The 19,496-nt window shown below is 37.8% G+C and overlaps 1 protein-coding gene across 3 annotated transcripts in view; it reads right to left on the bottom strand.

The window, feature by feature from the left end:
• Window positions 1-19,022, bottom strand: part of csnk1a1 (casein kinase 1, alpha 1) — a 37,520-nt gene extending 18,498 nt beyond the window's left edge. For 2 of the 3 annotated variants that reach the window (XM_072263751.1, XM_072263752.1), the window contains exons 1-5: window positions 18,705-19,022; window positions 18,453-18,559; window positions 10,509-10,635; window positions 7,513-7,611; window positions 2,715-2,798 (exon numbers count right to left, since the gene is read on the bottom strand). In XM_072263751.1, coding sequence (XP_072119852.1) covers window positions 2,715-2,798; window positions 7,513-7,611; window positions 10,509-10,635; window positions 18,453-18,559; window positions 18,705-18,827 — 540 coding nt within the window. In that variant the 5' untranslated portion in view covers window positions 18,828-19,022. The remainder of the gene's footprint in view (window positions 1-2,714; window positions 2,799-7,512; window positions 7,612-10,508; window positions 10,636-18,452; window positions 18,560-18,704) is intronic. The other variant, XM_072263753.1, reaches the window with a different exon arrangement.
• Window positions 19,023-19,496: the final 474 nt, after the last annotated feature.

The following is a 19,496-nucleotide window of genomic DNA, read 5'->3' as shown; positions in this document are numbered from 1 at the left end:
CTCTTAACTTCAAATGATTGAATTTCAAAGTATGAAGCACCTAGATATTCCTAGACACAATATTGTTTGCATGCATTGTCACACAGTGTGTATCCTTTAATTATAAATATCCTATGCAGCTACAGAATAGCTGAAGTACTGCATAATCAATGACAGGCCAGATCCCATCGATTGATCCTCAAATTTTGTTATTTTCTTTCAGATAGATGAAACCTGTCTGAAAGAAAATCAAAACTACAGATGCCGGAATGTGATACAAAAAGCACAAACCACTGAAAACAATCAAATAGCTGAGCAGATTTGATGGGCTGAACACCCAAATTTTCCTCCTGTCTTATGGTCTGAACTCGACTGTCAATCTGACTTGTCAAGTGCTAAGGTTTCCCCCCCCCCCAATCTATTTTAAGATTTCAATCAGCTTTTTAAAAATATATTTCTATTGGCTTCATCAGTTAGGACATCTGTATTTTCAAGTCTCAATTAAGTATCTTTATTATACTGGAATTAGTATAATTAAAGTACCCAGAAGGGGCATGGGAAAAATAAGATGACTGATTACAAGAAATAAGGGTTAAAAGTGCATTAAATCAAGAACAGGGCATTGAATCTTTAAACATCACCTATCTTTCTAAAAAGTGATATTCTGATACCAATGAATAATACACAAGTGGTATTTTTAATAGACAATCTATACCAACATAAATATGACACAAGTTAGGTTATTTGAAATTATTACTAATTGCTTCATTTAGGAGTACTGAAGTCTTCAATGTATGACAACTTAACATATCCAAATCTACTCTAACAGATTAAAGTTACATTATCACAGCATTTTAAATACTGCAATTTAACACTAACAAAAATACAGCTTATATACCCTCTTCAGTAATGCATTAACAAATGCTAAAGCTGTTAAAAGGTAACATACAAACAATAAAACCTATCTGGTCATTATCCTTTTGAACAAGTCAAAAGGAACATGGACAGTGAAAAACAGAAGTCAAAATGTCTGGTAGATAAATGTTAAATTTAAGTTAAGACTATATTTAAGTTATAAACATATGACTAATCATGAATACGTTACTCATGCCCAAATGGAGTTGGAGCATTTTGTAAAAAATGCATTTCATCAACTCCCACCATCATCGTTTATATACTAGTTGAAACATGCTCAAAATTAAACAGTTTTGACAAATCTCCAGTTGGTAAAATGCAGTTCCAGGCAACAGGTAATTAAAGCTCACACTTCTGCATTTAAACCTCAAATGCTACACTAATATTTCATTTATCAGCAACAAACATATTAAACACAGGCTATTAAACTTTTCTACAGGGAGATTTCTTTCTCTCTGGTTTCCTGATGACCAATAGAACCTTTTCTTTTTCTACACTACACACTTGTTTTCCTGTCAAATGCCTGTTTTCATTGGAGATCTCAGTTCAAACTAATAAAAGCCAAAGTAGAAGCATCTAGTGGGCAAATTACTCAGAACAAACTAAAGTATTTAAGGCTGGAATTTGGCAATGAACATTCCATTTTATTACCATAGATTGTCCCCAAATTGACTCTCCTTCCGCACCCATATTAAACTTGTAGGGGAGTGTCTAATCATTCCAGTTTCTAAAATCTCTGAGTTGGACAGCAAGACTCAAGCCCCAGTGTCAATTTGGCTTAAATCAGAACACTGCCGATTCCCACCCCTTTCAGAAGACAAAGTTAGGGCTTAGCTTCTTGTTAAATGTGTCTGATATTCAGAGACATACATGACACAGAAACGCATAAGACAAATTTCTTAGCAGGGTAACAAATCTGTGATGTTGTCTGTATCCTTGTTTACCACAAATAAATCTAGAATACACTGCTGCATGCAAACTTGATGCAGACCCACTGTAAAATAAAATCTCATTCTTCATCTATACTGGTAAACAAAATTCAGCATTTCTGTAAGTAATTATCTTGATCCAATATTGTTTGGCCTTGCTTATTTCTTTCCTAATTTGTGTTTAATGCTCAACTGTTTAATGCAACTTCAGTATGACCCCCCATCTTCATTTTTTGCATATATGACACACCGTCTTGTACAAAAATACTCCATATTTTCTGAAATAATATCTTAAACTTGTTCCAAAAAAAAACATGCACATGTTCTATTCTTAGCAAATCTCTTCAAATGTTTGACATTACTACAAAACTGGCAACTCAACCCTACATTTCTATAAAGCCATGTGCTGCACTTACCAATCACTTCCATGATGGCTGGTTCAAGCCCCCACTGAAGATCAACACTTCAATTTGCCATCCTGCCCTAACCCAAACTTTTCTTCTGCCAATTCTCACTGTGGAATCCTAACAAATCAGACTTCCAAGTTAGACATCTCCTACCTAGCTAGTTCTGAGAGCATCAATGCAAAAATTCTGACAAACGTTCTTGTTTTCTCCTAACTAAAATTCTCCAGTAAAAGGCAGAATGAATGCACAGATATATTGAAGCATACAAGGTTACACAAAGCTGATAATACTACAGCTCAATTTTAATTGCACACCAGAGCTGGAAAAGAACGAGAAGAGCAATCGATAGTTAATAGAACAAGAAATTTTCAAGCAAGCAAACATGTTTACCATGTATGTCTGAATAATGCCAACATAGGTAGTGGTCTTAAATCTGATTGGAAAAATGAATTTGGGGTGGCTTGAGTAGGAGACAGTTTCAGACCTGATTTAATCCTGAGAAAGCTGGGTCGTGAGAAGGGCTAACAGTCATGCTTCTTTTCCTCTTCCCCACTGGAGATTCTAAACACTGAACAAATGAAGATTGTGGCAGTGCATGAACATTATTGCTGACATAGAAAGGCCAGCGCAGACAGGCAACACGGAGGCTTTTAAGAAGGGGTAGCCAAATGCCATCCATCTTCCCAACATCAGCTCTATCAATTTTGTGTTCAAATCTAAGCATTAAAAAAAAAATCGAAACCACCACAGTGCTTTCAAAATGAAGTTAAAAGCATAGAAAAGCTTCTGGGATTGGTTTAAACACAATGGCTAATGAGGAGAGGGAGAAAGATCACATGGTTGCATTGGTTTAATCGTGTTAGGGTATAGCACAAATGGCAGTTAAAACTATGAGCACTGTGCTTATATCAGTACATTAGCTGACATTTGGCGAACTTAGTCAACTATGTCCCGTGGCCTTAGGTTATTAGCGTACAAAGCACCTAAACAAGGTCAAAATATGATCAATATCATGCAACTATATTAGGGCTGCAGATTTTGCAGACAATTCTGTACGTTCTGAAACTTGCAATCCTACCTAAGTTTTAATTACTTTGCTGCATCTCTAAGTTCAGATAGCAATTTGAACGCAATGTTTTAATACAACCCCATGACATTCATAATGGCACTATGAATATAATAAATTACCAGCATACAGAAGAACCCCTTTCATATAGAATTTAAAATTTCCAATGATAACAATGCTACATTAGTGCAAGGCCAAAATAGCATTGTGACTTAATAAAATGAAAATTCCTTCATATGCATTATGTAATGGATGACGTGTCCTTCAGTAAGGAAGAGGTAGAAGGCATTTAGGCAAAATAATGTTAAGTTTTTAATCGTTAATATTGCATGCAACGCATGCTAAATTAGAATTTAAAAGAAATAACATTTCACTGGATTGAAGGTGTAAATTCCTCTCAATTAAACATTGATTTGATGCCATAATTTATAGCTCATACTTACAGAATTGTGTCTGCTCTTGCTTTAAATACAATTATTTTCACACAATTCTGAGCATAATGTTATGTCTACACAATATTTACAGTGCTTTTTGCTTATATTATCAATTCTCTCTACACATTTATTCATGCTTAGGAGATGAGCAAAGATTTTAAAACAGCATGACAACAGATTCTCTTGAATCAAATGCAAAGTTATCACTTAGTGCTGACCACTACAAATATTCTTACGAAAAGGATGCAAATATCTTTCTTCCTGTGCTTTGTAAATGCACTTTCGTCCACTTTTTCAAAAACACTAATCTTAACCTGGGACATTGCTCCCATGGGTAGTACTCTTCTAGTAAGACTTGTGCATCCATAAAGGGAATACCAGTTAATTCACTGGCAGCACCTCAAAAAGTCTTGTTCCAACACTCATCCTAAATCTGCATGTCCAGATATTCTTGGAGGGATCAAACAAAGAAACCTAGTATGATCTAGATTTTAAGGGAAACGCAATTCAAGAAAATTAAACAAGGTAGAGAAATGAAAAAAGCTTTAAGAACAGTCAAGGTGTAGGGCAATATTGTTAATTTATGGCTGTCTAGTTAACAAGATAGTGCAAATTTAATCTTGCAATAGAAAAATCAGAAGCCAGAAATCCAAGAATAATGCAAGTTAGTACTGTTATAAATATTTTTGTTATACCAGCTGGTGAATTGCATATTAGACATACAGTATGTATCAAACCCCGATTAATTTTTACACTCTGCTCAGAAGGTACGTATGCACTGTAATCTATTATGTAGAGCACAATGTATTATGCCAGTTTACTTACATCTGCTACTTATTAATAAAAGCATGGTCTTTACTGAAAGGAAGTCTGTCTGCCAGAACACAGTATAAACTTTTATACTGAGCTACCGCTTAGAATGAAGTATTTGCACTAATATTGTTGCAGTTAGAATAAATTAATACTCTTTGTAAGTATACCTTAAAAATAAGCAATGAGTCACACAATTCCAACGCCACAAATTCCATTTGACCCTTAGAAATTTTGAGGCAAAAGATATGTTGACAAAATCTACATACAAAACAAAACTTTGGAATCGTTCATTTAAGTGATACAAAATTATTTTGTCTTTCACCCTTCCTCATTCATTTTTAAATCTCTCAGAAACTGCAATCACATTCCCACAGTGATCGATTAACCACCAGTTCCTATAGCTGAATCATAGGGATTGCACCAAACACTTGTACATTTCCCAAAACCAGGAAGAAGAAATGTTAATGCATCCTTTTCACACAAATAAGCAAAAAAACTTGGCAGAAAGATGCAAAACAGATCTTTGATCAGAAAAATGAACAAAGGAAAAAAAGTAATGGTTAGCAATTCTGCTGGTGATTACATTTTGTTAACAAGTATTACTGAGACATACAAAAAAAAACAATGAAAATTTCGGCTTTAATCTCTGATCATTTTTGATTAATGTCAGAATGTGGGTAGACAGTGGGAGCAAAGACTCCCATAACTAGAGGATAAGGCAAAAAAAAATCATGATTATCTACTATTATTCAGTTAGCCCTTCAGAAGTGGAGAATTCCAACATGGATGCATGAAAATAAAATAGGGGGTAGGGGAAATATGATGAACATTGTTTGCCACCACACTGTCCAGGATTACATGGAAACCTTCCCATTAAAGGTCTACCAATATCTACAAAACCGTTACCGTGGTACTGCTGATGACAATTGTTTTTAGAAGATATAAAATATTTCTAAAAATCTTTTTTTTTAAAATGCCAAACAGACAGGAAAGGTCTCTATTAGAGAAGTGTAAAGACTTTGCATAATAAAAAAAATGCCTTTGAAGAGGCTGAAATAAAGAGAATGGTGTTTATTTCAGAGAGGAAAGCTTTTCTTGTGCAGACAATCTTCCTTTAAGGTTAAAGTTAATAGCCCCAAGTTGGCATTCATACAGGCAGACTGGTAAACACTTAAATGGGAATAGCAGCACCTAAAATGGGTGAGGTGGGGGAGGAGTACATGCTCTGGAGATATCATATCCAACTAGCAAAAAAGGAGTTTCTTTAAAAAAGGCTGTTTGGCACTCCAGAAGTTACATTACTGAAAACAGGTCCAAAATATCTTCAAATGCAGCATGCTTAATGTTGCCAATGCTGCCTGTCTGCTCAAGCTCAAAAATGACAAACTTCAATCAAGCACACAAACATAAAGGCTCAATTTTTTTTTCCGATGAAATAAAAGAGGAATTAACATCACAATTTATTCTAGTGCCAATAAACAGGCTTTTCAAGAATGATAAAAATTTACACATTTAACTTCTGGAACTTTCATACACAATTTAATTTTACCTAATATGAAAGCGGCAAGCAAGTACAACCATGTGAAATAAATGAACAGTTTGGCTAATTTACTTATCTGCTCTGATTTTGAGTTCCAATCTCAAAGAATTATCAGGAATGCATTAAATAAATAACTGGTGGTTAACATATAAAATCATACAGGCAATATCAATTAACTGCCATAAGCCACAAAAATGGAATTGAGATGTTTTGTTTAACAATTAGAGAAATATAAATAGAATACATCATAGATGCCATCATTCAAAAAGTCAAGAAGGATCTTAAACAAGTGGAGAAATGACAAATGAGAATTAATGCACGAAATGCAGAAGGTCTGAAATTAGATTGAGCCGGATCTTTTGCTGAATAGGAAAGTTAAGGTATCAGTGCAGCAAAAAAAAACCATTGGAATAACAGCATGAGTCAGATTTAGTCAACACTGTTACCTTTTCTATAACTTTCTAATAATGCCCAAGCACCTAATAGGTCATTCTCTACCCTCACCCCCCACCCACATTTCCAAAAGGAAAAAAGTGGTTGGAGGGCAGATTATATAGTTCACTCTACAACTTAAAAATATGGGACTACCCATTGAAAAAAAGGACACGGGATACATTTCCACATGAGCATTTCTGACATAGAACTCAAGCACAGATGAAATGGAAGAGAGGCCAAGAAGAAACAATTATAATAAGGATGGTAAAATAATAAAAAAAAAGACAATTAGTGGAGAAGCATAAAACTTGAATGGGTTTTAAATAGGCTGGTAAATGGAAATAAGTCCAACCAATAACTTTCTTCTACTAAAAACTGTTATTTATACTTCAAAAATCTGCAGATCACTTGATGCAAAAATTCATACATATAGGCAGGATCACTCACAGCTGAATGTGGGACATAATTCAGCAACACAAAACCACTTTCAAAAATTAATGGCATTGGCCCTCTAATTGCAATTGTTTCTGTTCTAGTTCACTTTCTGTTGTTACATCAATTTTAAAACTACAATAAAAATTATAATGCAAGGGTACAGGGGAAAATGAAGAGAGGTACCTGTTCATTTATTTTACATGACCTATTGCAAACTGATCTTGAGATACAAGCTACTGAAAAAAGTTTATTCATTTTAAGAATGACCTTGTAATATCCAAATGATTTGTGCTTCCATTTAAATGACACTGGTAAGAAATAATTACATTTTAATTATTTTGGTTTTGAAGTTTGTATTTTAAATTTAACAACTTTCAGGTTCACATTTAAAAGTTCCAAAATTAAATGAAATGTGCTAATTTTCACAAAAAGAGCTATTTAATCTATTTAAAATGTTCCTTCTAAACAGTGAAGTCATTATAGCAATGAACTTCAGTGCAATTTTCTTTCTTCCTAAACTGTCCTTGATAACAATACATAGTTTAGAATGAATACTGACCTTATTACAATGACGTCCAATACCCATTAGAAAATTGTCCGGTTTGATATCTCTGTGAATAAAATTCTTTGTATGCACATACTCAATTCTGCTGATCATCTGAAAAACAAACGGATACAAATTTTCATACAAACAAAAAGTAATATGAAGCTCAAACTTCCTCATTCTCACTTGAGGAAATCATTAAAGTAACAACATTTTAATTAGCAAAACATGAATTACGATAACCTTGCCAACCTGTACTACAAGCATTTATTAAGCAAGCAGATACACAAACTATTGCTTAAGTATTCAACAGTAAGTATTTCTATACATTGGCTACTTTTGTTAAACAATCACTTTTGACATTTTTAAAGTTTTCAACTTGCATTAAAAAGCCTCCAGAAGGAAACAATGGCACAGGACAAACCAACTTCATGAGTTTAGAAAAGTGAAGAGAGGTGTTATTAAAATGTATAAAACATTTGAAGTTGACAGGCTAGATCCTGAAAGTTGTTTCTCCTAGTTAAATCATCTACAATGAAGAGTTACAGGCTATCTGAAAAAGACTGAGATTAGGAATTTCTTCATTTGATTGTGAACCTTTGGAATTCTTCATCTCAGATGAGCAGAGATGCAAAGTCCCCCCCCCCCCCACCCTTCCATACACATGGTTAAACCCCAGTGATTCATACACACGAAGGAAATTGACCTTTTGTCAGCTGTACTGAGATACAGTGAAAAGTTTTTGTATGCATGTCATTTAGCACCAAAAAAGATCATTCCATATTGAAGTACAAGAGAAAAAAAAGCACAACGCAGAATAGAGCAACAGTTAGAGAAAGTGCCATGCATGTAGACAAATAAAATACAAGAGCCATGAGAACGGAGATTGAGAGATCAAGATTTCATCTTATTCATAAGCAATAAACCCTCGCTGACCAGTTAGTAAAAGGCCAAAATCATTCCCACGAAAGCCATTTCCATTGTCATCAGCCCAAAACTGAAATTCCACATATGTGGAAATATTATTACAAAATAGTTTTACTTAGCTTCCACAAATGCAATTCAGTGTCAACATCAAAAACCTTGGACCTCCCTTACTAAGGTAACATCAGCACTTGAAAAGGTGGGTCAATGCAATAGCTTCGCCCCGATATTACTGAATGCTGAAGAGCCAAAAATTTTTCAATCCCACACCAACTCCTCTCAGCTTTGATAAAAGGTCATTGGTTCATTTATCAGCTGTTCAACTAGAGCTTGAATTATCAGCACTCAATCTTTCCTCCAAAAGATAGAGCATTATTTCAATTATGATAGGTAATGCAGAACCTCAAGCTGCAACACAAAGTGCCAGAGGAACACAACAGGTCAGGCGGTATCTATGGAGGGAAATGGATAGTCATAGTCAGTGCTGCAGGTCGAGACCCTTATCTGATCCAGGTGAATACTCTTGACCCGAAATGCCAAATGTCCATCCCCTCCATAGATGCCGCCTGACCTGTTGAGTTCTTCCAGTGCTTTGCATTGACGCAGATCGCAGCATCTGTAGTCTCACGTCTCTATAATGGAGAAACTTTGTTCCGTCAGTAAATAGTGTTCACTTCAAGCCCTGCTATTTCATTTACTAAATCCAAACACAAGTGTCAACCTAAAAACAAACAGAATAGAATTCAACTACCACACATGCAAATTGGTTTATCAATCTGCAGTTCCAGCAACTTAACTACTGCCTCACTAGCACAGCACCATCTTTGAAATCTAACCCTAAAATTCAAGCAGCAACTGGTTGCGTCCTGTTACAGTCTATTCACAGCACAAACAGAACTGTTGGCTTTTACATACAAACCACAAACTAATCTATTAGAACATTCACTGGAAAATACAAACCCAACTCTTTGATAATGAAGAATATTCAGTCCAATAAATCCTTCACTACTTAAGCCAAAGCTGGCTTAATGTTTCTTTGAAAAAGATGCCAAAGTTGCAAGAATTAATTCTCATGTTTAGTAGATTCTGGTTAATGGGGACACATCGGGACCAGTACAATTTGGCCCAATTAAGTGGCCAATTAGCCAAAGTTTCATAGAAATAGTTAAAAAGGTAAAAAAAAAAAACACTATCATTCAACTGCATAACAAATTATATATTCAAATGAAATCAGAACAAATTAGAGTACTATAAAACAATATTAATTTCTACTAATTACCAATGGAAGAATTCATCCAGTGTACTTTGCCGCATACATAGCACATGCAACTCTTGCTTTTTAAGAGCCAAGGAAAATCTGTAGATGTTGGAAACCTAAACACAGAAAATACTGGAGAAAATCAGGTCAGGCAACATCTATGGAAAGGAGTAAACAGTTGATGATGACGAAGGGTCTCAGCCCGAAACTTTGACTGCTTACTCTTTTCCATGGATGCTGCCTGGCCTGCTGAGTTCCTCCAGCATTTTGTGCATGTTGCTATTTAAAAACTGTTCACTCCAAGTACAGTCTAGTGTCTAATGGCCACACAAGTGGCTGGCTGCATATGGCATTTCTGAACTAGAATCTGCAGTGAGCAAAACAATTCTGAATTGTCTGACTGCTTATTTCTCTCCAACTACAGTGACAAAAGTCACTGCTTTTTGCAATTAACCCCATTTAAAAACTACTCACTATCAGCACACAACTGTTCAGCAACAGTGTCCTGTTCCAATCAAGAGGCCTAGTGTCCCAAAAAATAATGAAGGGAATCCAGGCTATTTTCTCCATTGGTTTTTGGTTGTTTTTTTTTTTGAAAAGAGTTGTCCCAAATAAGCGGCTGGCTAAATTAACCAGAATTCACTATATATTCTAATTACTACTAGAATAATAACATACAAGATCCATTCATCAATAACAAATATCCTGCCGAAGCTCTATCACTCAAATGAATGTCACACTATTCCAATGCATTGACTAAAGCTGTTACTAAACAGTTGTGTAGATCCACTTAGGAGGTATTGCACCTCCTCCCCACCATGGTTCTCACCTGATCAGCTAACATCAGAACAGTTTTCATCGTGAATCTGCGTGAACAGAAGTTAAAAAGATCTTCAAGGCTAGGTCCAAGCAAGTCCATGACTAGGACATTATAATCCTTTTCTTGTCCATACCACCTGCAAATAAAATAAAAATAATTCTTAGTGAACTTTACTTCTACATGCTGTGACATAACTATTCTGTACAATTTTTAAATAAAAAAAGTTAAAAAAATTATAATGTTCAGGGGATTTGACTACATACTCAATAAACATAATACAGCAACAGTTCACCGTTTGAAATAAGAATGCCAGTGTATTTGAAACCACATTAGAATTTGTACAATGCACAAGAGTAGCTATATCAACATAGTACTTCTAATAACATTAACAGTATTTTAGCATCTTACAGACTTGTAAATGAATACAAAACACTATTTTGCTCCCCCCATGGAAAAATAATTTCACAGCTCTGAATAGTAATTTATTCTTAAATAATGTGGTACCCACTGTGCTATGTTAAATATGTTGAGTAGTTTTAACCCTAAACTACAAATATTAAGGTCACAAATCATGTAAGTAACCGCAGGCCATTCATTACAAGTGCAAACTATTCCAAGTAGATGCCAGAAAGTGTTGTAGAAACATAGAAAATAGGTGCAGGAGTAGGCCATTCGGCCCTTCGAGCCTGCACCGCCATTTATTATGATCATGGCTGATCATCCAACTCACAACCCCGCCCCAGCCTTCCCTCCATACCCCCTGATCCCCGTAGCCACAAGGGCCATATCTAACTCCCTCTTAAATATAGCCAATGAACTGGCCTCAACTGTTTCCTGTGGCAGAGAATTCCACAGATTCACCACTCTCTGCGTGAAGAAGTTTTTCCTAATCTCGGTCCTAAAAGGCTTCCCTTTTATCCTCAAACTGTGACCCCTCGTTCTGGACTTCCCCAACATCGGGAACAATCTTCCTGCACCTAGCCTGTCCAATCCCTTTAGGATTTATACGCTTCAATCAGATCCCCCCTCAATCTTCTAAATTCCAACGAGTACAAGCCCAGTTCATCCAGTCTTTCTTCATATGAAAGTTCTGCCATCCCAGGAATCAATCTGGTGAACCTTCTTTGTACTCCCTCTATGGCAAGGATGTCTTTCCTCAGATTAGGGGACTAAAACTGCACACAATACTTGTTATACTTGTTACGTACACATAGTACACTCAAAAATAACAGCTACAACTGGGAAAGAGAATTTCGAGTTGCAGTATACTCAGTTACAGGAATTGGGTTGAATTTCAGTTTAAACCGAATGAAAAGTTCATTTATTAAAAGTGGAATCCACGTGCTTTGATATCCAAACCCAGTATCCATTAGGCAGTACATGACTTACCATACTAACTTCTAGTATGGAAAACTAAGACAAACATAACCAATTGAACACCAACCTTTTATTTCATACTCAGAATTATTTGACACAGGTCAAAGAATGCATCCTTCCTTGGAAGTGAAGATCCCTCTTCCCATATTTTGAAACTCTAAGGATATAAATATGTGCGTTTCTCTGGGTCCTCCAGTTTTCTCCCACAGTGCAGGGATGTACAAGGTGTCAACTGGTCATTGCAAATTGGCCTATGATTAGGTTAGGGTTAATTGAGTTTGTCGGGGGTTGTTGAGCAGGTTGCCTCGAAGGGCTGCAAGGGCCTACTCTATGATGTAACGCTGAGTAAATAAATTTTAAACTTATTTCCAACAATTACCAAAAGGATTTTTTGCATGTACTAATGACAATCTGAGGATCTAATTAACAACCAGAAAGGACAAGTAAGCAAAGAACAAATTAAAGCAGTAGAGACTACCTCAGTAAATATAAAGACAAGATTGGATTTTTTATGCATAAAAGGCGAATTAAGGGTTTTAGGGAAAAGGCAGGTTGGTGGAGTCCATGGCCAGATCAGCCTTTACCTTATTGATTGGCAGAACAGGCTCAATGGGCCAGACGGCCTACTCCTGCTTCTATTTCTGAAGTTCTTATGGTCTTAAACCGACAAAAATTAAATTTGCAAATTCTAATAGGATTTCTCATAGGAGAGAATTTCAAATTAGAGGATTGAAAGACTGTTTCAGATATCGTTACTGCCTTGAAAAGTACAATTCCTCGATGAATTCTCACTAAAAATGATCAAGTGATGACCATAAGGTGCAGTGGTGTTAACAAATGGCTTGAGAATATTCATAAGCAGCCCATCAACATTTTTAGTTACAAGGAAAGAAATCACAGATGGTGTAACAGACAAAGCAAGATATTACATTGCCAAGCAACACACACAAAACGTTGGAAAAGCTCAGCAGGCCAGGCAGCATCTATGGAAAAAGAGTACAGTCGACATTTGAGGCCGAGACCCTTGCTTGGGTTTTGGCCCAAAATATCGACTGTACTCTTTTACATAGATGCTGCCTGGCCTGCTGAATTCCTCCAGCATTTTGTGTGTGTTGCTTGGATTTCCAGCATCTGCAGATTTTCTTGTTTGTGATTTGAAATTACAGTGCCAGACAGAGTGCCCTATAAGACTCGACAGAAACAACTACTAGGTACACTTTCTGTGTGCCAACCAATATCAGAACAGGCTTGGGAGAAATATTGGGAAATACATGGTAAAAGTGAATATTAACTGAGACAGCATTAGAAAAAGAGCCATTTCTGAAATGTTCAGGAGCTTTGTCAATCAGCACATTCCTATGAACAAGGAAGCATTGCTGGATTGAGTTCTATGGAATAAGGTGTGTCAATGAGGAAAAACTTGGGTAAGAGTTATTACTAGATCACAATCTAGATTAGACATGGAAAAGGTCCAGGAGTAATCTGGAATATGAGTAATTTTTCAGAATTGGATAAACTGATCTTTTGTGATAAGAACAGAAATTAACCTGAATTACTCTTTAAAAAGCTACCATCTACTTTATGAGTCAAGTGGCTGTCTTCCACATCTAAAAATTCTAGAAACAATATTAATCTGTCATTGTTCCAAACTACTGGCTTTTAAACAATGGCAACATTGTGCACAATTGATTTGAAGTCTGAAGCAACATAAAAGCAAAGTGACAATCCTTCAGTACCATGAAACAACTTAAGTTTGACAGGTCAAATCCAGAGATTGGAGTCAGGTTAAATTGGTAGTACTTGTATATTTGAAACAAAATTAAAACACCAATCATTCTATATTGGTATATCCAAATAATTTACATTTTGCTAGACCCCCCCCCCCAACTTATTATAGTATTTAATCCATTACCATCAATCTTCACCACAGACTTATAGTGAAAAGACTCAAATGATGATATTGCATTTTCTAATCAGTTAGCCTATTTGATTGAAGGGTCTGCCATTGTACTTTCGCAGATTACCGATCTACACTGAATCTTACAAAGCCAGCTGCTCAGTATTTATGCATCTTACACAATACAATGATTCTCCCTATCAAAACTGCCATAAATTTCATGAGAAAGACACCTTTGGTGAAAAGTAAAAGTGCTTATTCAACTATCTTAGAAATTCCTACCAATACAGATAGATTTCTGTTCCACTAAACCAGAACCTATTGTTATTTTTTCCTCTCTTCCTTCAATACTGGCAGTCATATCACAAATGTGTGCACAAACCAGCTGCTACAAATGTGATGGCACCTACTTGCAAGTCACATTTAAACAGAGTTGACAATTCTTTTTTAGTCTAAAATCCTAACTCAGAGAAAATTTTTCAAATCAGCAGTTTCCTTTAGAAGAGACAGGTCATCAAATGACCCTCAGTCAGATGGTAAAGGAAATACAAATGCTAACTGTTTACTTTCCATCATTAGAATTACCACTGATCTGGGCCAATTTAAACAAATTCCACAGGAACATTCAATAATAAATGACAACCTTCCTCTACTTCCCACGTCCTCATCCAAGTTCCTCACCTAGTCATGTTATATCAGTAACATGCTATAGTTGAATAAATCAAAATGACGTCAAAACTTCAGGAAAACAAATACCACTTGGGAGACTACAAACTCCAAAGTAACAAAAATATAATTAAGTGTTGAAAGGATGCTTTCACTTTTTCCAAGTACTATTCATGCTTTTTGAGTCTATCCTAAAATATTTAATTCCAACCAAAATAATTCCCTAATTGAACAAGTTTGAACAAATCTTATAACAAAGTACAAACAACAGGAATTATGCAGATGCTGGAAATTCAAGCAACACACATCAAAGTTGCAGGTGAACACAGCAGGCCAGGCAGCATCTATAGGAAGAGGTACAGTCGACGTTTCAGGCCAAGACCCTTCGTCAGGACTAACTGAAGGAAGAGTGAGTAAGGGATTTGAAAGTTGGAGGGGGAGGGGGAGATCCAAAATGATAGGAGAAGACAGGAGGGGGAGGGATAGAGCCAAGAGCTGGACAGGTGATAGGCAAAAGGGGATACGAGAGGATCATGGGACAGGTGGCCCGGGAAGAAAGACAGTGGGGGGGGGGGGGAAAAACGCAGAGGATGGGCAAGAGGTATATTCAGAGGGAGAAAAAGGAGAGTGAGAGAAAGAATGTGTGCATAAAAATAAGTAACAGTTGGGGTACAAGGGGGAGGTGGGGCCTTAGCGGAAGTTAGAGAAGTCGATGTTCATGCCATCAGGTTGGAGGCTACCCAGACGGAATATAAGGTGTTGTTCCTCCAACCTGAGTATGACTTCATCTTTACAGTAGAGGAGGCCGTGGATAGACGTGTCAGAATGGGAATGGGATGTGGAATTAAAATGTGTGGCCACTGGGAGATCCTGCTTTCTCTGGCGGACAGAGCGTAGATGTTCAGCAAAGCGGTCTCCCAGTCTGCGTCGGGTCTCGCCAATATATAAAAGGCCACATCGGGAGCACCGGACGCAGTATATCACCCCAGTCGACTCACAGGTGAAGTGTCACCTGTGAGTCGACTGGGGTGATATACTGTCCCTTACCACCATTCAGGGCCCAAAACAGTCCTTCCAGGTGAGGCAACACTTCACCTGTGAGTCAACTGGGGTGATATACTGCTCCCTTACCACCATTCAGGGCCCCAAACAGTCCTTCCAGGTGAGGCAACACTTCACCTGTGAGTCGACTGGGGTGATATACTGCGCCTGGTGCTCCCGATGTGGCCTTTTATATAATTGGCAAGACCCGACGCAGACTGGGAGACTGCTTTGCTGAACATCTACGCTCTGTCCACCAGAGAAAGCAGGATCTCCCAGTGGCCACATGTTTTAATTCCACATCCCATTCCCATTCTGACATGTCTATCCACGGCCTCCTCTACTGTAAAGATGAAACCACACTCAGGTTGGAGGAACAACACCTTATATTCCGTCTGGGTAGCCTCCAACCTGATGGCATGAACATTGACTTCTCTAACTTCCGCTAAGGCCCCACCTCCCCCTCGTACCCCATCTGTTACTTATTTTTATGCACACATTCTTTCTCTCACTCTCCTTTTTCTCCCTCTGTCCCTCTGAATATACCTCTTGCCCATCCTCTGGGTCCCCCCCCCCCACCACTGTCTTTCTTCCCGGACCTCCTGTCCCATGATCCTCTCGTATCCCCTTTTGCCTATCACCTGTCCAGCTCTTGGCTCTGTCTCTCCCCCTCCTGTCTTCTCCTATCATTTTGGATCTCCTCCTCCAACTTTCAAATCCTTTACTCACTCTTCCTTCAGTTAGTCCTGACGAAGGGTCTCAGCCTGAAACGTCGACTGCACCGCTTCCTAGAGATGCTGCCTGGCCTGCTGCGTTCACCAGCAACTTTGATGTGTGTTGTTTATAACAAAGTACACAGCTTTTTATTCCAGCCCCCTGCAACAATGAAGGAACATAATAAACATAGAAAAAATGATCATTCAGCTTGATCGTAGAAAAATTGATCATTCAGCCAAGCAAGTTAATCCACTGGTTAACTGACTGGTTCATATTTAATTGGTAGAAGTTGCACTTCATTAATGTTCCAGATTTTTGTCAATGTTTGGGAACAATTTTCTGGTTTCACTCGTATTTCCTAACTGCATTTTACAATTATGCTGCTTGCTCGATGCCCTCAACACTTACATTTGAAATTAGATACATACTTTAGATTTTGCATTGAGAACTCAATATTCAATCTTCTGCACAAGCTCATTATTCCGTGCCCAATCACCACAGAATTCATTTTGATGTTTGATCACATTTTGTACTTGTTTTAGGTTATTTGGGCATTATTTTGCTTCATCATAGTTCTTGGAATCAAAGTAGGTCACAGTCACACCCAACACTGATTTTTTAAAATCTTACCATATTTTAAAATTATCCAATTTAAAAATATAACTTTACCTTTAAATCATGGCCCTGGCTGGATAAACATTAGTACAAATATAGTTCAACTTGGCATTACTACAGAAATCAATCCCAAAAATCAAATTGTTTTTTACTCCTTGCAAAGATCTTCTCTCAAAATAATGATAGGAAGTTATGAATTATGTACAATCCACATAGCCCTTCAAGCTTCTCTGCCATTTACTAAGATATAACCAAACTGACTACAACCCCACCTACCCATAGCAACAGTGCTTTAAAAAAAAACTCCCTCTGCTTTTACTGCTGCTTAAAGATGATTCCAAAGACTAGTTTTTCATTAATCATGGGAAAAACTGGTCAAAGCCATATGTGTTCACTTACTCAGCACCATCTGAAAATTCTCACAGCTTACCAACCGATGTTAAACAGACAAGCCTCTCTCGATGTTCCACCTCCAGTTTAATAGCAAAATAATTTTCCAATCACACTTTATTTTCTTTTAACTTAGAAATTAAAATTTCTCTCATTAACGATTACAAGCGGGATCCTCCATTTTCAATTTCATTACTTTCTCCATTTTTAAACAAAATTAGATCCTCTAAAATCATTAAATTTTTAGATTTCCCAGAATTTTGGATTTTCTTCCTCAGATTTGAAAAGGCAAAACATAATATCTGACATTTTATAATTATCCACCTGCACTGCTACTGAATGAGTCCACCTCTTTCCCTTCCTTCAATCAACCCCAACGTCTCATTTCTTAAAAAAGCTTGATACAACTCAAGATTCTGATTCAAAATTTTTGTACTGTTTTATACTATTCCGTTGTAATTTAGCAAGCACTTTATTCTTGATACTGCTTCTTACCTCATCTATTGACTTAAAAAGTGCACTTAGTTTCATTGTTCTTAAACAATAGTGAGGCACAGGTGAGCCATGCTAGTCCCTTAAACTTGGGCAAAAGTTGAACGGTATAGGAAAGACCTGCCAAGTTACAAATGAACCCCTGGTCTTTTCTCAATTCTGGCTAACATCGGTTATAAACGGGCATACTGATAGTCTCATTATTTCATAAATTTCTGACTACATAAAGAAATACAAAATCCTGTTGGGTGAAACTTGTTTCCAATCACGTCGATCCGCCATTTTATGACATGCCCGTACAAAACACAACAAAAGAGCAGCCATTCCACGAAGCCATTCCTATTGTATGCAAGAACACAATAAAAATCCTTGGGTATAGGCATAAGTTTAGTGTCTAAAAATCACCTGCAATAAAAAAAAGTGTGATTTGTGATTGAGCGAAGTACAATGGAACAGAAATAAAGGACACCGTCAGTAGGCCATAGAGTGACTGCTTGAAGAGAAAGTGATTGGTAGAACGAAGTTTAGTCTTTATTTAAGAGCAAACGATCAATTCGAGTAAAATTGAGTATGGGGGTGGGGGGAGAGGAGTGGGTGGAAAAATGAGGGACACAAATCAGTTTCCCAAAAGCCTTCAGATTCAGCTGAGGGAGGAGCGTGGGGGCAAAAGGGAGGGACCAGTTCGGCTCCAGCACAAACGCGAAGGGGTGGTGTGATGGGGAGCGGACACAGAAAACAAAGTTTTAACATGAACATACCGGATGTGCGGGATACCGACTCCTCCCTGCAAAATCTTGTACAGTTTACTCTCGTAGAGAAGCTGCGGATGCCTCGCTTTCTGTGATTCCAATTTCACGGCCACCTCCTAGAAACGTGATGGGAATGGGGAGGGGGGAGTGAGGGGAAGAAATGAAGGATGGAGGGTGGTGGGGAAAAAAAAGCTTCGTCAGCCGATGGAAGACAACGACAAGCGGACAGAGCGGCGATAAGGGGCGCAGAGGAGCACTCACCTCGCCGTTGGTGATGTTGATCGCCAGGTAGATATCCCCAAACGAGCCACTGCCGATCTTCCGGACCAGTTTGTATTTTCCACCGACGATAAATTCCGCTTTCGAACCACTGGCGCTGGCCATCCTCGGTCTTAGTTTCTCTCAACACAAAGACAGACGAAACGCAAACATATAGAAGTCACCGAGATAGGTCGCTTTCGCACTATAAATTATTCCGATCCGTTTCCTTTTGCCCCCCAGCCCGCCGTCTCTCCCTAATGCTCCATCTTATCACCGTCAAGTTCTTTCTTCTTTGCAAAGGCTTGTGGGGCGGGGAAACCTACGTCATCGCTTTTTACAATCATCATCTCGTTCTCGCGCTGGTTGCCATGGCGATGTGACCGGCACCCCTCTCACGGTCATGACAATTGACAGTGACGTGAAGGGGGGCGGAGCCATATGGCATTGTGGGTTATGTAGTCCGCATTTCAACGGCGTGAAGACTATAAATTTCAGGAGGTCGGGCGATCGGTGCTTCTTAATATATTCGGAATGCAAAACCGCTGCAGCTTTTGGTGATTTGATTTAAGAGCGTTGGAAGTGGTCGGACGGCATCGTAAAAGAGAGGCAAAGGTGAATTTTTCATGTTAAAGGCCTTTCATCAGAATGGGCTAAGATCCAGTTTTGATTTTTTTTCCCCACAAAGAAAAGGTGCACTCAGCTGTTTGGAAATTGCAACTTGATCCTTTTTTTCACTGCGGCGTTTGTGATGATGTGATTAGTTCCACTCACCAGGCAAGCTAGAGATCAAGC

This window comes from Mobula birostris, chromosome 7, assembly GCF_030028105.1.
Source record: "Mobula birostris isolate sMobBir1 chromosome 7, sMobBir1.hap1, whole genome shotgun sequence".
In the NCBI taxonomy this organism is placed as follows: domain Eukaryota; kingdom Metazoa; phylum Chordata; class Chondrichthyes; order Myliobatiformes; family Myliobatidae; genus Mobula; species Mobula birostris.
This window is presented reverse-complemented; position numbering and strand designations above follow the sequence as displayed.